The following is a 16,531-nucleotide window of genomic DNA, read 5'->3' on the forward strand; positions in this document are numbered from 1 at the left end:
ATCCCATTTTCAAATATGTTAACAAATATATGTGTTCAGTGAAAATTATATATTACTTAACCTAAATACAGATTTACTTGAGTTATTCAGAGCAATTCCAGGCTCTTGAGGAAAGAATCTCTTTAAAATATTAATATTATTACACCTAATTTTAAATTGTTAAGGCTACAAATTAAGTGTAAGGGATAAAAAAAAAAAATCCATGAAAAATTCTATGCATGAAGATGTGCAGGTGGGAAAAAAATTCAAGAAGCCATCAATGCATGACTCATGAGCTGAGGACAAAGATGTCAGCCTTAGCTTTGAATTTACTCTTTTAAGTTGTGACATAACCTTAATGCTATTTAAACATATAGTAGAGTGCAGTGTTTAATTAGGTAAGGAAACTTGCTCACTATTACTGCCAGTGCATAAGTATATGAGCACAGTGGAGTACACTCAATAATCCAAAGAACCTGACACTGTATTATTTATTGGAATGTCTGCATTAATTATGGATGATTCTAATATAAGGTACATCTTTAATACATCACAGTCTACAGATGTTTTCATTCTCCACTACCAGAGAGAAGTTTAATGATAAGATTTTGCCTCATACATCGAAAGGCATCCAGAAAATAATGTGGATAATATCATCTTAGTCAGTTTGGGATCAGGAGGATGTCTAAAGTCCTAGTTTAGCTGGTTACATGCAGAGAGTTTGGAATAAAATTGCCCTATAGGCTACAACTGGCAAGAGAAAACAAAAACAAAAACCAACTTTTAATTAGAAGCACTAGTTAACTGTAAGATTTCCAGTTCCATCACCAGTGTTGCCTCCTGAGCAGCTGTACTGGTTTTGAGTGGAATAGAGTTAATTTTCTTCATAGTAGCTATGCCAGGGATACGTTTTGGTTTTGTGACCAAAACAGTGTTGATAATCTAGAGACGCTTTAGTTACTGCTGAGTAGGGCTCACACACAACCAAGGCCTTTTCTGTTCCTCACCCCACCAGAATGTGGGCTGAGGGTGCACAAGGAATTGAGAGGGGACACAGCCAAGACAGCTGACCTCAAGTGACCAAAGAGATATCCCATACCATACGATGTCATGCTCAACATAGAAGCTGGGGGAAGAAGAAGGAAGAGGGGGACATTCAGAGTGATGACACTTGTCTTCCAAAGTCACCATCATATATGATGGACCCCTGCTTTCTTGGGGATGGCTGAACACTTGTCTGCCATGGGAAGTGGGGAATGAATTCCTTGTCTTGCTCTGCTTGCATGCATGGCTTTAGCTTTACCTGTTAAACTGTATCTCAGCCCACAAGTCTTCTCACTTTTATGATTTTCCCTCCAATCTGACTGGGGAAGGGTGAGCAAGCAGTTGTGTGAGGCTTAGTTGCCAGCCAGGATTAAACCATGACAGCAGCAGAAATGTAAGGCTGCCATGACACTTTGCACTAAACTTTGATGGCCTCCTACAAAATCCCTGTCACATGTGGAATTTTCATGTTACCTTGACTGAGTATGGATATTATGCTACATTGATGAACAGGAATATCCCATACAGCTTCCTAGGGTGTTTTCTAGAAGGAGGCTTCACAGCTTGTCTCTGGTAGATAGTTTAAATATATATATATCACAGAATTGTGGGTGTTGGAAGGGACTTCAAGAGATCATTGAGTTCAACCCCCAAAAGTCAGTGAAAATGTCTTTAAAAATTTTGTTAAAATCAGACAATTTTAAGGGAAGTATGGAGTTGACAGTTTACAGAGACAAGTGGAAATGTCAGAGAATCATTCTCATAACTCTGACTTTTTCCACTGTTCCATTCTGGTCAATGAATTTTCCTCTTCAAACCCATAAGTTTTTCATAAATTATTAGGCCTAGAAGGACTAGGTTCAAATGTCCATATCACAAGAGGTGGAGCAAGAATTTGAACCAGGATTCCTGTTAATTTTCAAGTTTTGAGGCTTTTAACCATCATGTGGTTTTCTGGAACCAGGTTTCATTGTGTCCTGCTGCCAAACTACTAATAACATCCCATTTCATGAACAGAGATGGCAGTGTCTGTGTTTCCTTTTAATAATTTCCTTGTGTGACAAGAATAGTAGAAATAACTTACAGCAGCAATATTGTTTGAGAAATCCTAGGTGAAGCAGTTAGAAAGTATGGTCAGAGCAAGAAAATATGTGATCATAATTTTTTTTTTTAAAATGCAAATTTTTGACTTCTTCCTTGATATAAACTTGAGGGCACAAAACACTGTTGATGTATCTGTGACTGCTTCCTTACCCAAAATTGAAAAGCATCAATCATTTACAAGAGGAATTGACTGACGAGACGCATAAGTAAAGGAAACTCTCTCATAGAAGAGCAATTAGAGTCTAGTTATGTCTGTGATTATAACCAAACATCCATTTTCAGAACAGCAAAACACACAGAATGGGAGAAATTTGACAATTGTTAGACAGGAAAGAGAAATTATTAAGGTTTCCCCAAAATTGCTGTGATTCTGTTGCCCACAGCAACAAATGCCTTCCAGATAGCTACAGAATCAGAAAAGGATTTAAAGGTAAAAGAGGTGACCTACATGAGTGAGATAGATCAGGTAAAGAGAAAAGAGGTCTGGGGGGTTTACCTAATGAAGAGAATAGTAAAATATGTGAGAGGAGCCAAGCTGAAGAATGCCAGACCTGCACAAGAGAGCAAGATAAATTAATAGGATATTCTTCAAGTACAGAAGAGGTCAATGGAAAATGAAAATGGTCTTTAAGAAATGGCAGGAGCAATTGACAGAAGTAGCTTTTGCTTTCAAGAGCAAGCTGGAAGGAAGGAGGGAGGATTTTCATTGTCTTAGTGTTTGCAGAACTGGAGAGAGGACAGCTGCCACAGACAGTCATGTTACCCCCCTAAGGGATGCAGTAGAGATGCTGAAAGAAATTAGGAACATGGCAGTAAAAGGCACTGGCAAAACCGCAGTGTTGTGTGAAGATTGAAAGGGGGGAAATCCCAAAAGGGGAAGAGTGGAAGCAGCCTGTTTTTCTTGATGCAGGTGCCTAAAGGATAGAGAAAAGGCTGGTAGACAGCTTGAAAACACAACCGTGGCGATGGAATAAATGCCTTAAAGCAGGAGTGTGTGAAAGACCAAGATACACCATAGGCTATTGTCAAGGAGGACCAGGTGGAGAGGCCTCCATGGACCAGGTACAGCCCTAGGAACCATGTAAGAAGGGGCCCTAGGCAGCTTCCCCAGTGGGATCTCCATGCCTTTACAAGTCCAAGCCAAGAGAAGCTTCTTTCTTGGGGTCTGGCTGGAGAGCAAAGACAGATGGGATGGGGCACTCAGCAGCTCAGGGAGGTGTGGGGAAACAGGAGTAGGAGAAATAAGATGGCTGTAAGATCAATTGAGTGGAGAGGATAAACACGAGGAGCAGCTCTGTGTAAGAAGTAAACCTGTGGTTGTGGATCAGGGTGCCTGAAGCAGAAAAAAGGGGAGTTACATCACCAAGACAGTTGTCACTAGAAATAACAGGGCAGGGGCAGGGACTGTGGGGCTCACAGCCCTGTTTGGCCAGCAATAGGCAGCAGTCATCAGGGAAGAGAGACTGAGGAATATGAGGACAAGGGAAGGACAAAGGAGAGGAAGAGGGTCTCTCATTGGCAAGCAGTCAACGGATCATCCTTATCGAATGTCTGGAAAGTCACATTGCAGTGCAGTGGCAACAAGCTCTGCCCTCCTGAGCCTTGCATGGACTGGTATGAGTGGTATTCACACCCAGTGAGCACTGGGCTGTTTTCTTGCAAGGCAATATTGATCAATATTGACACATTTGAAGCCACCTCGCCTCTCCCTTTTGCACTGACTCTGAGACATGTCAGGAACCTGAGTTGAAATATGGGTGCCTCAAAGGCCTCAGTAAGCAGGAAGTCTTGCTGGTATCAAAGAAGTGACTGGAGACACCAGTTATCCCCTTTAATATTTGACTGATATGTTCACAGCATTTTAATCACTTGCAAATGCATTTTCTCTGTCCCATTATGTTGCCTTTTGGCTGTTGTGGTGAGGCAGAATACAAAATTGCACGAGGAGCAAACAAGGTGGTGGGCATCAGAGAGATTAGCTATGTTCAGAGGAAAGGGGAAAGGACAGTTTTCTGTAGGACATCTCTGGTCTTGCAGCTTGAAGAAACCCCCTCCACTCATTGCCCACGGCTACAGTCTGTGAACTCCAGTGTCAAATCTTCCTCTCTCCTTGAAAGAGAAAAAGAAATCAAACGTAAATTGGAGTCCCAAAATAATGATTCTTAAAGGGAAGCAAGGGGGAGAGGGGGAAGAAAAAAGAAAAAATAAACAAACAAAAACCCCACAACCAAAGTTTCTTTCTATGGTCTCTGTTTGTTCCCCTCTGAGAGCATATAGGGTTTATTTATTTACCAGATGGGATTTGTTGATCTCTGCATGAGTGGAAAGGTAGGCACACAGGCATGTCTGCCTGAAAATGAAGGTGGGGAGTCTGTGTGTACATTTGTGGGGTGCCATCAGCTCCCTCCCTCCAGCCCACAGAGGTCTGGACCTCTCCCAGGGTTTTCCCTGCATGCCAAGTTCAAGGGAGGGAGATAGGGTGGTGATGCTCGGCACAGAGGGGGCCCATGTTCAGGTTCACCCCCTCTGCCAGACAAGAGGGAGGAGCTCAACGGACCAGGAGAGCAGGAGAAGATTTGCCGGGCGAGGGGGGGTGAGGGGGGAGTGGGGAGGGGAGGGGGGAGGATGAGACAAAGGATCAACAAGAATAGATCTGCAAACAATGGGCAGGACCCAGTGATGCACAAAAGCAACCCCAGGGCTGCTTTTGTTTTAGGTCAGCTGGGTGTCCTCGAAGCTCACAGCCCCCAAACTTAAGGAACTGTAGAGGACAAAGGGGATGGAAAAGGGTATTAGGCAAAAAGCCTTTGTTAAAAGGGGACTTCTCTTTGGGTCCTTCACAGAAAAAGGGCATCAGAAAGGATGGAGCCAGCTCCAGGAATGTCCTGGCACTGCTGACCCCGGCTGCTTGTGATGGCTTGAATTGCTCTCTGGTCTCACTCAGACACACAAAAAAACCTCCAGGAAAAGTCCTCAGAAGTTTAGGTCGACTAAGGAGCGAGCTTTGGTGACTCAGCAGAAGAGAGGCTTTTAATTAGGAAACAAAATAAACAATTATTGGGCGACCAGCAAAAAAAAAGCAGGAGCTAAGGCAGGAAGGACAGAAAGAAAAAAAAAAAGAAAACCAAAAAAAAAAAGGAAAATTTGTAATCTCGGGCTCCTAAATGCTGCTTGTAAATCAAACACGAGGTGAGAGAGCTCCGTGAGTCCGGGGAGCTGCTCTCACAGAGCAGCGAGACGTCAAGCCCCGACCCTGTCCCCGCAGCAGCATCAGGCGCTTTGCACACTCCACTGAACTACCAGGGAAACCGAGATGATCCCAGAGAGGGAGCCTTTATTTTCTTGGGGTTTTCTCCCCACAAACACACCTCTTCCAGCAGCCCAGTCAGCTTTTTTTTTTACAGACCCCCGAATAACTAAAACCCAACAGAAACCAAACCCCTTCCTGTAGCCTTAGGAGCAAGGAGCAAACTTTAAGCTGGGGGTAAACAACGTGCCCCCAGCTACAATGAAACTCAACGCGAAGCCTGTCTGCTCTGACCATTAGCTTATGGCGCTGGTTGGAAAACCAGAAAGCTTCCAATTAACTTTCCTGAAAGAATTTCTTTAGGAGTAATTAATAAGTGCTTTGCAGTTTGACTCGCGTTATTAATTGGATTGGGGGGTGGGATTAAAAGCGCAAACGGTCTATATGATTTTTTTAGGGTCTGTAAGCGAAGCTAACAGATGGAACTGACCAGTAAAGTGCATCTGGCAAGCCGGGTTTCTTATAAACTTTCCTCCAAACAAAACCATTTTGGTGGCTTTGTTGTTGTTTGAAGCGAAGTTGGGCTCCGAGCTGGCTGGTGTTGCGGCTGTGGGTTTGTCTGGGCTGCGTGTGGGTGGGAAGGGGGGATGGAGGGGGAAGGGGTTCAACCAGAGGGGAGATCCATCGTAAAACGGATCTCGTGAAGCAGAGGGGGGGGATCTCCTCTTAGCTCGGGAAAGAACTTGGGAAAACATCAGCGCTTGAACCTTGCGTGCCCTCCTCCGTACCCGCAGGGGTTGGACAACCCCCTCCCCGAGACAGGTAGGGGGGGTATAACAGCACCACGGCACCCACAGGATTCAAAAGAAGGGAATCTGCACCCAAATCCTCTCCCCACCTTCCCCCACACCCGTAGTTTCCTGGAGGGGGAAAATAAAAACGTGTAGACGGACAAAGTGTCCCATGGAGGGGAGATGATGGGGAGCGCTGCCACCCTGGAGCGCCGCAAATCACGGCATGGACTGGGATGCCCATGCCGGGGTGTCCCCAACAGGTAACCGCTGGCGTGTCCCCTCACGGGGTGTGCCACGGCTATTCACTGAGCTGGGCTGGCCTCGGCGAGGTCAAGGAAAATATCCCCCCACCCCTTCCAAAAAATGACCCAGACAGGACTAAAGTAACATGAATTTGTAAATAATTGGCTGGAGGAAATCCTCCGATCTGGGGAGGGGGGAGGAGGGTGCGGTGACCTGGATGTCTGGGAGGGGGTTTGCCTTGCTCCTGGAAGGGAAGGGACACTTCTTCCTCCGTCAGGAGTGTGTACTCAAGGTGTCTTAACTTTTTATTTGTTAGGTCAAAGCCCTCTAACTCCAAGGCTTCTCCGAGTGTGCTCACCAGGCTCCATCGAGGTGTTAGAAGAGCAGAGATTGCCCGTTTCTACGGATCCTTCCATTCTCTCAACTACCAAAATCTTGAGGAGTCCAAACAAAATCTGAACTTGGAAGAGTTCCCAGAATTTTCTCAAATAGGGACCCTTCCTTCCTTCCTTCCTTCCTTCCTTCCTTCCTTCCTTCCTTCCTTCCTTCCTTCCTTCCTTCCTTCCTTCCTTCCTTCCTTCCTTCCTTCCTTCCTTCCTTCCTTCCTTCCTTCCTTCCTTCCTTCCTTCCTTCCTTCCTTCCTTCCTTCCTTCCTTCCTTCCTTCCTTCCTTCCTTCCTTCCTTCCTTCCTTCCTTCCTTCCTTCCTTCCTTCCTTCCTTCCTTCCTTCCTTCCTTCCTTCCTTCCTTCCTTCCTTCCTTCCTTCCTTCCTTCCTTCCTTCCTTCCTTCCTTCCTTCCTTCCTTCCTTCCTTCCTTCCTTCCTTCCTTCCTTCCTTCCTTCCTTCCTTCCTTCCTTCCTTCCTTCCTTCCTTCCTTCCTTCCCCTATTAGGAAAGGCTGGGGGGCGGGGGGAGCACAGGTCCCCATCAGCACGCTGGAGGGGTACGAGGTGGGTGTGTGCTCCTGAGCCCTCTGCACGCCCGGATCATCGCACTTTCCCATTCCAGACAATGCGTTTCAGTCCCAGTCGTGTGCCTTTGTCCATTTGCAGAAGGAAAAGAGGGCTGGATGACAGCTCCTGTTAGCCTGCATGAACAGATACCAATAAACCCTCCCAAAACCTGGACCTTCAAAAAAAAAGAGAAAGAAGATGAAAGAGAGAGGGAGAGAGAGAGCCACGTGCCTATTTGCCTGCGGCTTATTATTAAGACACCTTCGCAGCTTAAACGCTTAAAAGCAACCCAAATTAAATGGCAATTAAAAGCAAGTTACACCCTCTCCTATCTCCAGGCTTATCATTTGTGGAAGCGAGCCATCAGCAGAGCCACCCCGTCGGGAAATGCCATTTGGGCTGGCATCTTCTCGGAGGGCGTGTGACTCCCCCCCATACACCATCCTCCACCCCCGCCCCCCCCCCACCCCCCCTCCCCACACACACACACATACACACCCGCCCCGAGCTCGCCTGGCAGCGGGCGCCCCCCCACCCCCCCCACCCCACCCCCCGGGCGCTCCCCGTGAGGAGCCCGCAGTCACTTCGGGGGCTGGAGAGCCCCTACCTGGGGGCAGAGGCAGAGGGACGGGGCGGAATGAGGAGGTGGGGGGGGGGGAGGCTGAGAAGGCAGAGAGGGTTTATTCCCCGAGTGGTAACTCCTCGGACCGGTGTGATTAATTAAATAAATAAATAACTAGCGCACCCCTCCAGCTTTGCAAGCCAGGGCTACGCAGCCTCCATGCACTTCCATCACTAAAATATATCGGCACTTGGAAATGTGGAAACAGCTATCAGTGGTCTTTAGCTCACACGTTCCCTTCCCTATTTTTCTTTCTCCTGTTACAGATGTGGTTCCGTAGATCTATATGTCTTTTATGTATAATTCCATATAATATGTCACTGCGGTGATACTTCGTGGTCTCACCCTAGTTTTATGTTGGAAAATGCTATTTAAAGAAGCCTGTAAGATAGCATATTAGGAAGCTTTAAAAGCAGGTTGGAGTGTGGGGTGGACTTAAATTCGATGTAAATGCGAGGGGGGGGTTGGGGGGGAGAAACAAAAAGCAAAACAAACCACATACTTTTCATTTAGGAAAAAAAAATACAGTTAAACAGACACACATACAAATGTGCAATCTTAGATTCTGGTCAGTACTTAAAAGCAGTATAATCAACAGGAAGGAGCACTTACCTATTGAAAAGGACGGTTTAATAATATATATTAATATATATTAGCTTTATGTCTTCCCAATAAAATGTACACAAAATACCCCCTTCGATCAGATTAGCTCCCATATTAGCCTGGGTAAGAAAAAGCATTCTAAAGAGTGGAGGAAAAAATGTATAAAAATGTTGAAAGAACCTACAGTTCCTTATTAGGCGAAGATACAATATTTATTCCTTGTCTCCTGGGATGAAGCTCCTCTATCTATTGTCCTCCCAGTTCTCAGTGCTGATGCTTAATTTTCAAAACTTCTATATTACCAAGGGACCTACGACATCAGCCAAAGAAATACCCAGCAAGTACAAAATCTGATCCAGGGAGCAGCTTTTGTGCAGAGGGAAAATTTTGTTCCTACAGGTTTTTAAGGAGGTGCATGGAAAAGCGAGAGATCTGATCTATGCAGATACATTGCAAATTCTCTCTGTCTGTAGAGATTTTTTTCTAAAAAAAATTGGGGAAATACATGAACTTTGGATTTTTCAATTTTTTTCTTTCTTTCTTTCTTTTTTTTTCCTTTTTAATTTGGAGAGGGGAATTTTTATCCAGAGCTTTTTTTTTTATTTTTTTTCCCTCTTTTTCTTTTTCCTTTTTTTTTTTTTTTTTTCGGAGAACCAAAAAATGTCAACTACCTTTCCAGGTCTCGTCCACGATGCAGAGGTATTTTGTGTGTGTGAGTGAGTGTGTGCGTGTGTGTGTGTGTGTGCGCGCGTGTGTGGATGTGTGTGTGTGTGAGCGCGCGCGTGTGTGTGTGTGTGTGCATATGTGTGTGTGTATGTGCCTGTGTGGTTGTTTCCATTTTTTTTTAAATCCATATTGGACCGTTACGTTTAATTATAATCCGGCTTCAGAGATAACTTAAAGAAGTATAGAGAGAAAATTCGTTATGACATCTGTCGCCAGAAAGGGCAACTCATTACCACGTTAAAACCGTTGCCAGAACGAAAATCAGAATAATACCCCTAATAATATAATGAAGTGGATAGAAATCACCACCAGCTCGCCAGGAATGGGGAGTTTTCACTTAAAAAAAAAAAAAAAAAAAAAGAACCACAACAGGACTCCTCTTTTCTTTCGAAACGCTGGAAAAGGAGAGGGGGGGGGAGATGTGTGTGTGTGTGTGAATTTTTGATCTGATTCGTTATTTTAAAAAAGAAAGAAAAATAGGAGTTCAAAATAAAAAAAAAAAAGAAGGGAAGGAATAAAGGAAGGAAGGCAAGCAGGCAGCGGAGCTTTTTCAATGCTTAACGCTGTAAGATAGGGACGGGACTTGTGAGTATTCTCGGTAGTTTCCTCTGTTTGATGACTTTTTTGTGTGTGTCAGCCCCAGATATTACAGCTGTGATCAGGAGGTGGATGGATAGATGGATGGATGGATGGATGGATAGATGGATGGACGGATAGAAAGATGGATAGTTTTTTATTTCAGTGCGTGGATTCCTTTCGCTTGGCGGTATTAAGGGCAGGCTGGGCTGTTTATGATTTTTTGAACAGACCTTTATGGCACCAGCCCAAGGTAGGAAAGGATCTTTTGTTGCTGGGGTTGCCGCTCTCAGGCTTAGACGCTTCTGCAGAGGGAGAAGCTATGCAGGACAGCGTGCTTGGAAGAACCGCACCCGGGGTTTTCAATGACAAACCTCCAGTTTTGGGGTCTCCTTTTCACTTCTTCCTTTCAGATACGTCATGACGGATCAAACAGTTACCGTTTGATGCAGCTTGGATGCCTGGAGTCTGTGGCCAACTCGACCGTCGCCTATTCCTCCTCATCTCCTCTCACTTACTCTACGACGGGCACCGAGTTCGCCTCCCCGTACTTCTCCACTAACCACCAGTACACCCCACTGCACCACCAGTCCTTCCACTACGAGTTCCAACACAGCCACCCGGCAGTCAACCCCGACGCTTACTCCTTGAACTCTCTCCATCACTCCCAGCAATACTACCAGCAGATCCACCATGGGGAACCCACTGATTTTATCAACCTGCACAATGCGCGGGCGCTCAAGTCCTCTTGCTTGGACGAGCAGAGGAGAGAGCTGGGGTGCTTAGATGCTTACCGCCGCCACGACCTGTCTCTTATGAGCCATGGATCCCAATATGGGATGCATCCAGATCAAAGACTCCTGCCAGGACCAAGCCTCGGGCTTGCAGCCTCGGGAGCAGACGATTTGCAGGTAAATAGCATGCGATCTCCTTTCGAGGTACCTTCTTCTCCCCTCCCCCTGCCCTGGTCCCCCCTCACCCTCCCCATTTTCCTCTCTCAGAATAGCTCATACAAAGGAGGGAAGATTCATCCAAAAATCTGCTCCAGAGCCCGTCCCCTCCAGAGTAGTAACAACAAAAATGGGGGGGAAGGGGGAGGGGGAGGCAAGTGGTCTTTCTTGGCCAAACAAACAAAAACCCCTCTCGCCCGACTTCCCCGAGTGGGTTGTGTCTCTGCGATGGCTGAGACCGTGGCACTCATCCGGAGCTCTCGGGGGTGCTTGTGTGCCTGCGCGGGTCCGTGTGTGCATGTACCAGCCCTTATCAAAGTCACACAGAAAACAAACCAAACCAAAGCAAAGCCCCCTTCTTGCTTTTCGTAAACTTTTCCTCTGTTTCGGCGATGGGAACCGTTTAACTTGTACCGGCGTAGCAGGGCAATGTATTAAGGAAGGGATAAAGTAGGAAAAGAGAAATGAAAAGAAAAGAAAACAAAAAAAACAGGGGCAGGAAATAAATCTGCTTTCCGACATACATACAAAGGCAATCCTTCCGCTCCACTCCGAGGTGTGAGGAAGGGAAGAAATAAACGGGTGCAAACGTTCCTCAGAAATATTCAGTATGAATATCCGAACTAGGATAATAAGGAGAGAGGTACAAGCAGATAAAGGTGAATTCACCTATGTGTCTAATTATTCATCTGTTTCCCCCTAACCGGCATCCAAACCCATTAAAAAAAAATATATATATATTTTTGTGTATCAAAACCTCAGCTTTATCCGCTCAGAAATCCTTTCCCTCCGAGGTAGAAATTCGCCTCCGGTAAATTGAGCTGGTTTCTTAAATGAAATTACTTTCCCAAATTGCAAACAACGCCCCTCTGTAGCTAACACCCCTTTCGAAAAGTCAAAACCAAACCTTCCTTCTCCCGACGAGCCGAGGAACTAAAAGCTTCCCGAGCGGCGGGGAGAGACAAATAGGACCGTATTTACTGTACTTACTTTTCCCCCAAATCTCGCTCCCAGTCATACAAAGCTCTCTATGTTGGTCTTTCCAAAAATACTCAGCGGTCAAAGGCTCGGGGGAAAAAAAAATATAAAAAGAAAATGCTAAAAAAAATAACCCCCAAATCAAAAACCAAACCCGAAGTTTGTAAAACTAGGAAAGCTTATTTTCTTCCCATAAAACCAAAACGAACCAAAACCACAACCCACACCCTCTATTTATATCGGAGAAAAGATTGTTTCCCTTGTTTCTTTTTCTTTCTTTTTTTTGTTGAGGAAAATAATCGAACAGCCCAACAACAAAGAATGTTATCTTTTATATCTCTGAGGACGAAACCCTAACTCTTTAAACCTAGTTCGCTCCATTAAAATTCACTATATAATTTTATCCTCTCTGGCCATTTTTTGTTTACATTTTTCACAAGGATCTCCTTATGTTACCCCCCTCAAAAAAAAAAAAAAAATCTGCCATTCACTCCTCAGCCCAACTAAAACCTATTTACTCCTTTTTATAACCACGTCTGCTGCTGATTTTTTTGTATCTGTACAAATTTTTTTTCTTTGGCAGGCACAAAGCCTTGTATTTTTCAAAAGAGGGGATTAGGAACGTTTGCAAGACAGCAGACAATGCCTAAATCCCGGGCAAAAAAGCACCATAGTTTATCCAATTTTCGACTTAGTGCCATTCAACTGGTCATTTATGCAATTTCATCCGACCAAACAACATGTTTCCCTTTTTTTTTTTTTTTTAAGAGATTGGTTAAGCTGCTAGAGGCACATTCTATTTTGTATTTATTTAAAGAAGAAAAGAACTAACAGTTTTTCTTTGGAAAATAATAATTTTTCGATCGTACTTTATTCGAAAGTGAAAGACTTAGGTCTTTGTACTCAATCTTTTCTTTATTTGTTTTCTCCTCCCTCTTCTGTTGGAGGGAAGAGGGAGTGTAGTGAGATATTGAAAATCCCGAGCGGCGAGAAGATGAAAATATGAATATTTGTCGTTACGATTTGGATGCTTCAGAACAAACTTGGCCTCTTGCGAGTGTCACCTTGGACTTAGAGGGAAGCATTTTGGTGGTGAACAGAAAGAGGACTAGACACTTTTAAACCAAAAATTGTGGTCGAACCAGTCTTCCCCTTTCTCCTTGGTCTCTCTTTTTAAAACGTTCATCAGCATATGCCTCATTTCAAATGCAACAAATGTAAATATACTTTTCCCTGCACAGAATTTTAAGTGAATGTCCAATAGTTTCGAGGGCGGTTTAAGTCAGCCTAACAGATGCAAACAGTCTTGGAGCTGGAGTGGCATCTTTCAGTGCCCTAAAAAGATTTTCCATGGGCAACAAAGAAAACTGTCACACCTTTTCCCATCACCGCTTTAATTTATGCTCAGTCGCCAAGTTTTTTTCATATTGATTTCATAATCACTTTAAGGCAGAACACTTAAAATAAAAAAGAGCCTTGAAAAGGAAGGTCTTACAGGGCCAGCGCCAATATGGTGAAAGTGGGGGAGAGAGCCAGGACTGTAAAGGTTGTTTTGTAAAGTGGGGTTTTTATTATGCACCGACTCTCTCCGCATTTACTTAACTCTTCACGGGCTGTTGAGTAGGTTAACACCCTTAAAGGCCTCTTTCATGTCCAATACCTCGTTTGTTTGTAGAGGAAAATGCGTCTTTAACACATTTCCACTGGGCAAAGATTTAGGTTTGGTTTGTTGTGTTTTTTTAACCCCAACATAAGGAAAAACCCAAAGAAAACCCAACCCTTTCAAGTCTTTTATCATTCCAATAAAAATATTTATTAAGGAGGGCGAAGATCCCCAAATAATCAGCCTTGTAGCAGGAGAATAAAGAACTGAGATCTCCTCGGACGTGCACCAGAAGCCCTAGGCAGGTTTTTGGAAGATTCTTCACCCCACGCTCACACATGGGTGCCTCTGTGTGTGCGCACACAGATGCATATTCATCCCCACCTATGTGCGGACACACGCATTGTTACAACACCCTTACGACTCTGTGTAGCCGGCAAAGCCCAATAGGTCGTCTGTTGTTTGTGCTCTTTGTCTACTTCTGCTCACACTTTGTAAGTCGGTATATAAGTGCCACGAAACGTATATATTAATTTAGCTGCGTGTATAAATAGAAAAAATAAGCAGATAATCATTCAAAAATCCTGTACAAAGGTGTAATTTTACCTTCTTGTGTGCAACTGTGGAGTGCGTCCACACGTCTCCCAGGACTACTTGTTCTCTGTCCTGCCACTTAACTGCCGACCCAACTCCTCGGTTCAGGAGAAACTCGTATTTAAATGGCAATGAATGTGATAATTACTCTGTTTTTTGTGGGGCAGGGGCAGACTGCGGGTGGGATTTCCCCACGGCACTAGAGTTTGAGGAGAATAATTGTGTTTTTTCCAGTTCACCTTATTGTTCCTGCGCGAGTCGTGTAACAAAGCTCAAGCTACGTGATGCCTCTGTGGGTTTCTGTGTCTGATTTCTTTCTTTCCTTTCTTTCCTTTTTCACCCTTCATTACTTAAGAGCTCAGTGGAGGCCCAGTGCGGACTTGTACTGAACGGGCAAGGAGGTGTGATAAGAAGAGGTAAGAGGTTACCAATACTTGTGCCTATCAATTTTTTTGGTAAACATGAACCCCCTCTCCATTTCTTTCTCTCTGTCCCTTCCCCGCTACTCAGCTTAAGTTTGGAGTTGCTGCCGAAACAGCGATAACCTGGCGTTTGTCAGAAGTGAGTTTAAACCAGTTTAGAGCACTTCACGTTTCACAGTCCGTTTGCACTTTAACAAGTGATCTGTTCCTCGGTAGTTCTTGGGTACTCCTGCTAAATCCGGAGCTTTCCTGACTCGTTTTATTACCCACCCCTGTTAAATCGAGTTGATCCCTGATAGTTTCAGAAACGTGTGTCCCTGGCTCCGGGCGGTTAAACCGGCGGTTTGATGTCGTGTGGAGAAAGGAAGGAGCTTTTTTGGAAATGTGGTTTCAGTAGCGCTACAGACCGGTGTGGAACTCACTTTTGAGTGTCACTTCATTTGATACCCATCTGTCAGTGCAAACATCTAACGTCAAAGTTAGAGGAGAGATTTGGAACTCTTGCTAAATACGCATTTCTTCAGCGTTTGCGCAATCTGACTGTTCGGCGGGGGGGTGGGTTAGTGGGTGGTGGTGTTGTTATTACCGTCATTTACCGTGAAGAGAAACAAAAGTACTCTTAATGGCCTAGCGTAGGAACGCATTCTTCCTACAAAATTAAGCGCAGGCTTCCATTCACAGTATAAAACGAATAACTCGCTCGGAGATTGAACACCTCGCCACTCAGCCCCTTGGAATGCGTGTTCCTTGCCCCCTTATTGCCTTTCCTCACTCATTATTCCCACCATAAAAATAAATAATTAAATAAATAGAGCAATAGCAGTAGATATTTTAGGCGATGTGATGTTATTGTGCTAGAGGGCTGATTCTAGCCCTCGCTTCCCCGGAGAAACTTTACGCTGAAACAATAGCCACACACGGCTACTGAAGATGGAGAGCGGGCGCACACGCGGTTCTATCCTCCAGAGGGGAGCTTTCGGGGTACCCTCACCCCACACCGGCTCAGGCCAGCCTTTGCCCAGGGCGTTCCGCGGGGGTGGCCGGCGGCAGCCGCAGGGCGGAGAGACGGGCGGCGGCGGCGGCGGGGCCGGGCTGTCTGCGGCGGCGGCGGGGCGGTGGTGCTGAAGGGACAGCTCCCCTCGGCCGCTCCGCCCGGCCCCGCCTCGCCTCGCCGCAACGGGAGCTCCCTCCCGGCCCCGCGGCCGGCTCCCGGAGCTTGCGGCCAGGACACAGGACTAGAGGAAGGGGGAAGGACTCCAAAAGTCCCGTCCCCTCCCTGGGAACCGCTGGCGGGACGTTGTGGAGTGGGCTGGCGGTTGCAAACTCCTGCCCAAGTCGTGCTGTCGGTGCCCGTGCCTGCCTAGGTCCCCGTCTCTCGGATTTCAGCGGGTTCTAATTATCCCGAGGAAGAGAGACAATTCTTTCGGGTTTGATCCCAGAACTGACCTCCGAGAAGCGGAGATCGTTAGCAGAAAGAGAGAAAGACAGGGTCCCCATCAGCTGAGGTCTGCGTCTGCAGCGTTTGACTGAGGTTCTCATTTCCCAGCTGAAGGGCGGCTCAAATCTCAGCTCAACTCCCCTTCATTCAGCTCCCCAGCTCCTGTTAAGGAGATTCCAATTACCTGTGCAGATGACTGTAGTCAAGACTCTTCCTTTCCCTCTCTCCTTTTTAAAGCGATCAAATTATTCAAGGATTTAAAGATTGATAGTAAAGGAAATCCAGCATGAAAATGCAAGGTTTTCTCCACCCTGATCTAAGTGCTGAACTACTACTGCACTGCTATCTATCTCTTGGCATATTCAGGGAAGATATCAAAGGCGAGACTATAAGTTTCAAATGTATATTAAAAATACATAATAAATATTTTGTCCGACTTCAAAAAAAGCGATAGGTGTTAGCAGTAATCAAAACATCCTGCACCTAAGCGCTATGCAGTATCCCATATAAATAAATCACACTTCTTTTCTAGTAATACATCAATAAGAATATATTAACTCGAGAGTGGCTTCCCTAATATTTTAAACATCTCGTGTCAGAATTTGTTTTGGCTTTTTTTTTTTTTGTCACTAACGTATACATATATTTTTTAAAAGG

At 45.2% G+C, this 16,531-nt stretch overlaps 1 protein-coding gene across 1 annotated transcript in view; it reads left to right on the forward strand.

The window, feature by feature from the left end:
• Positions 1-9,247: 9,247 nt before the first annotated feature.
• TFAP2D (transcription factor AP-2 delta) overlaps positions 9,248-16,531 on the forward strand; it is a gene marked incomplete at both ends in the record, with an annotated part of 49,562 nt that continues 42,278 nt past the window's right edge. Inside the window, 3 exons of the mRNA XM_084261488.1 lie at positions 9,248-9,286; positions 10,303-10,800; positions 14,370-14,430. Coding sequence (XP_084117614.1) covers positions 9,248-9,286; positions 10,303-10,800; positions 14,370-14,430 — 598 coding nt within the window. The remainder of the gene's footprint in view (positions 9,287-10,302; positions 10,801-14,369; positions 14,431-16,531) is intronic.

The sequence above is a fragment of the Gallinula chloropus genome (assembly GCF_964237585.1).
Source record: "Gallinula chloropus genome assembly, chromosome: 3".
Lineage (NCBI taxonomy): Eukaryota > Metazoa > Chordata > Aves > Gruiformes > Rallidae > Gallinula > Gallinula chloropus.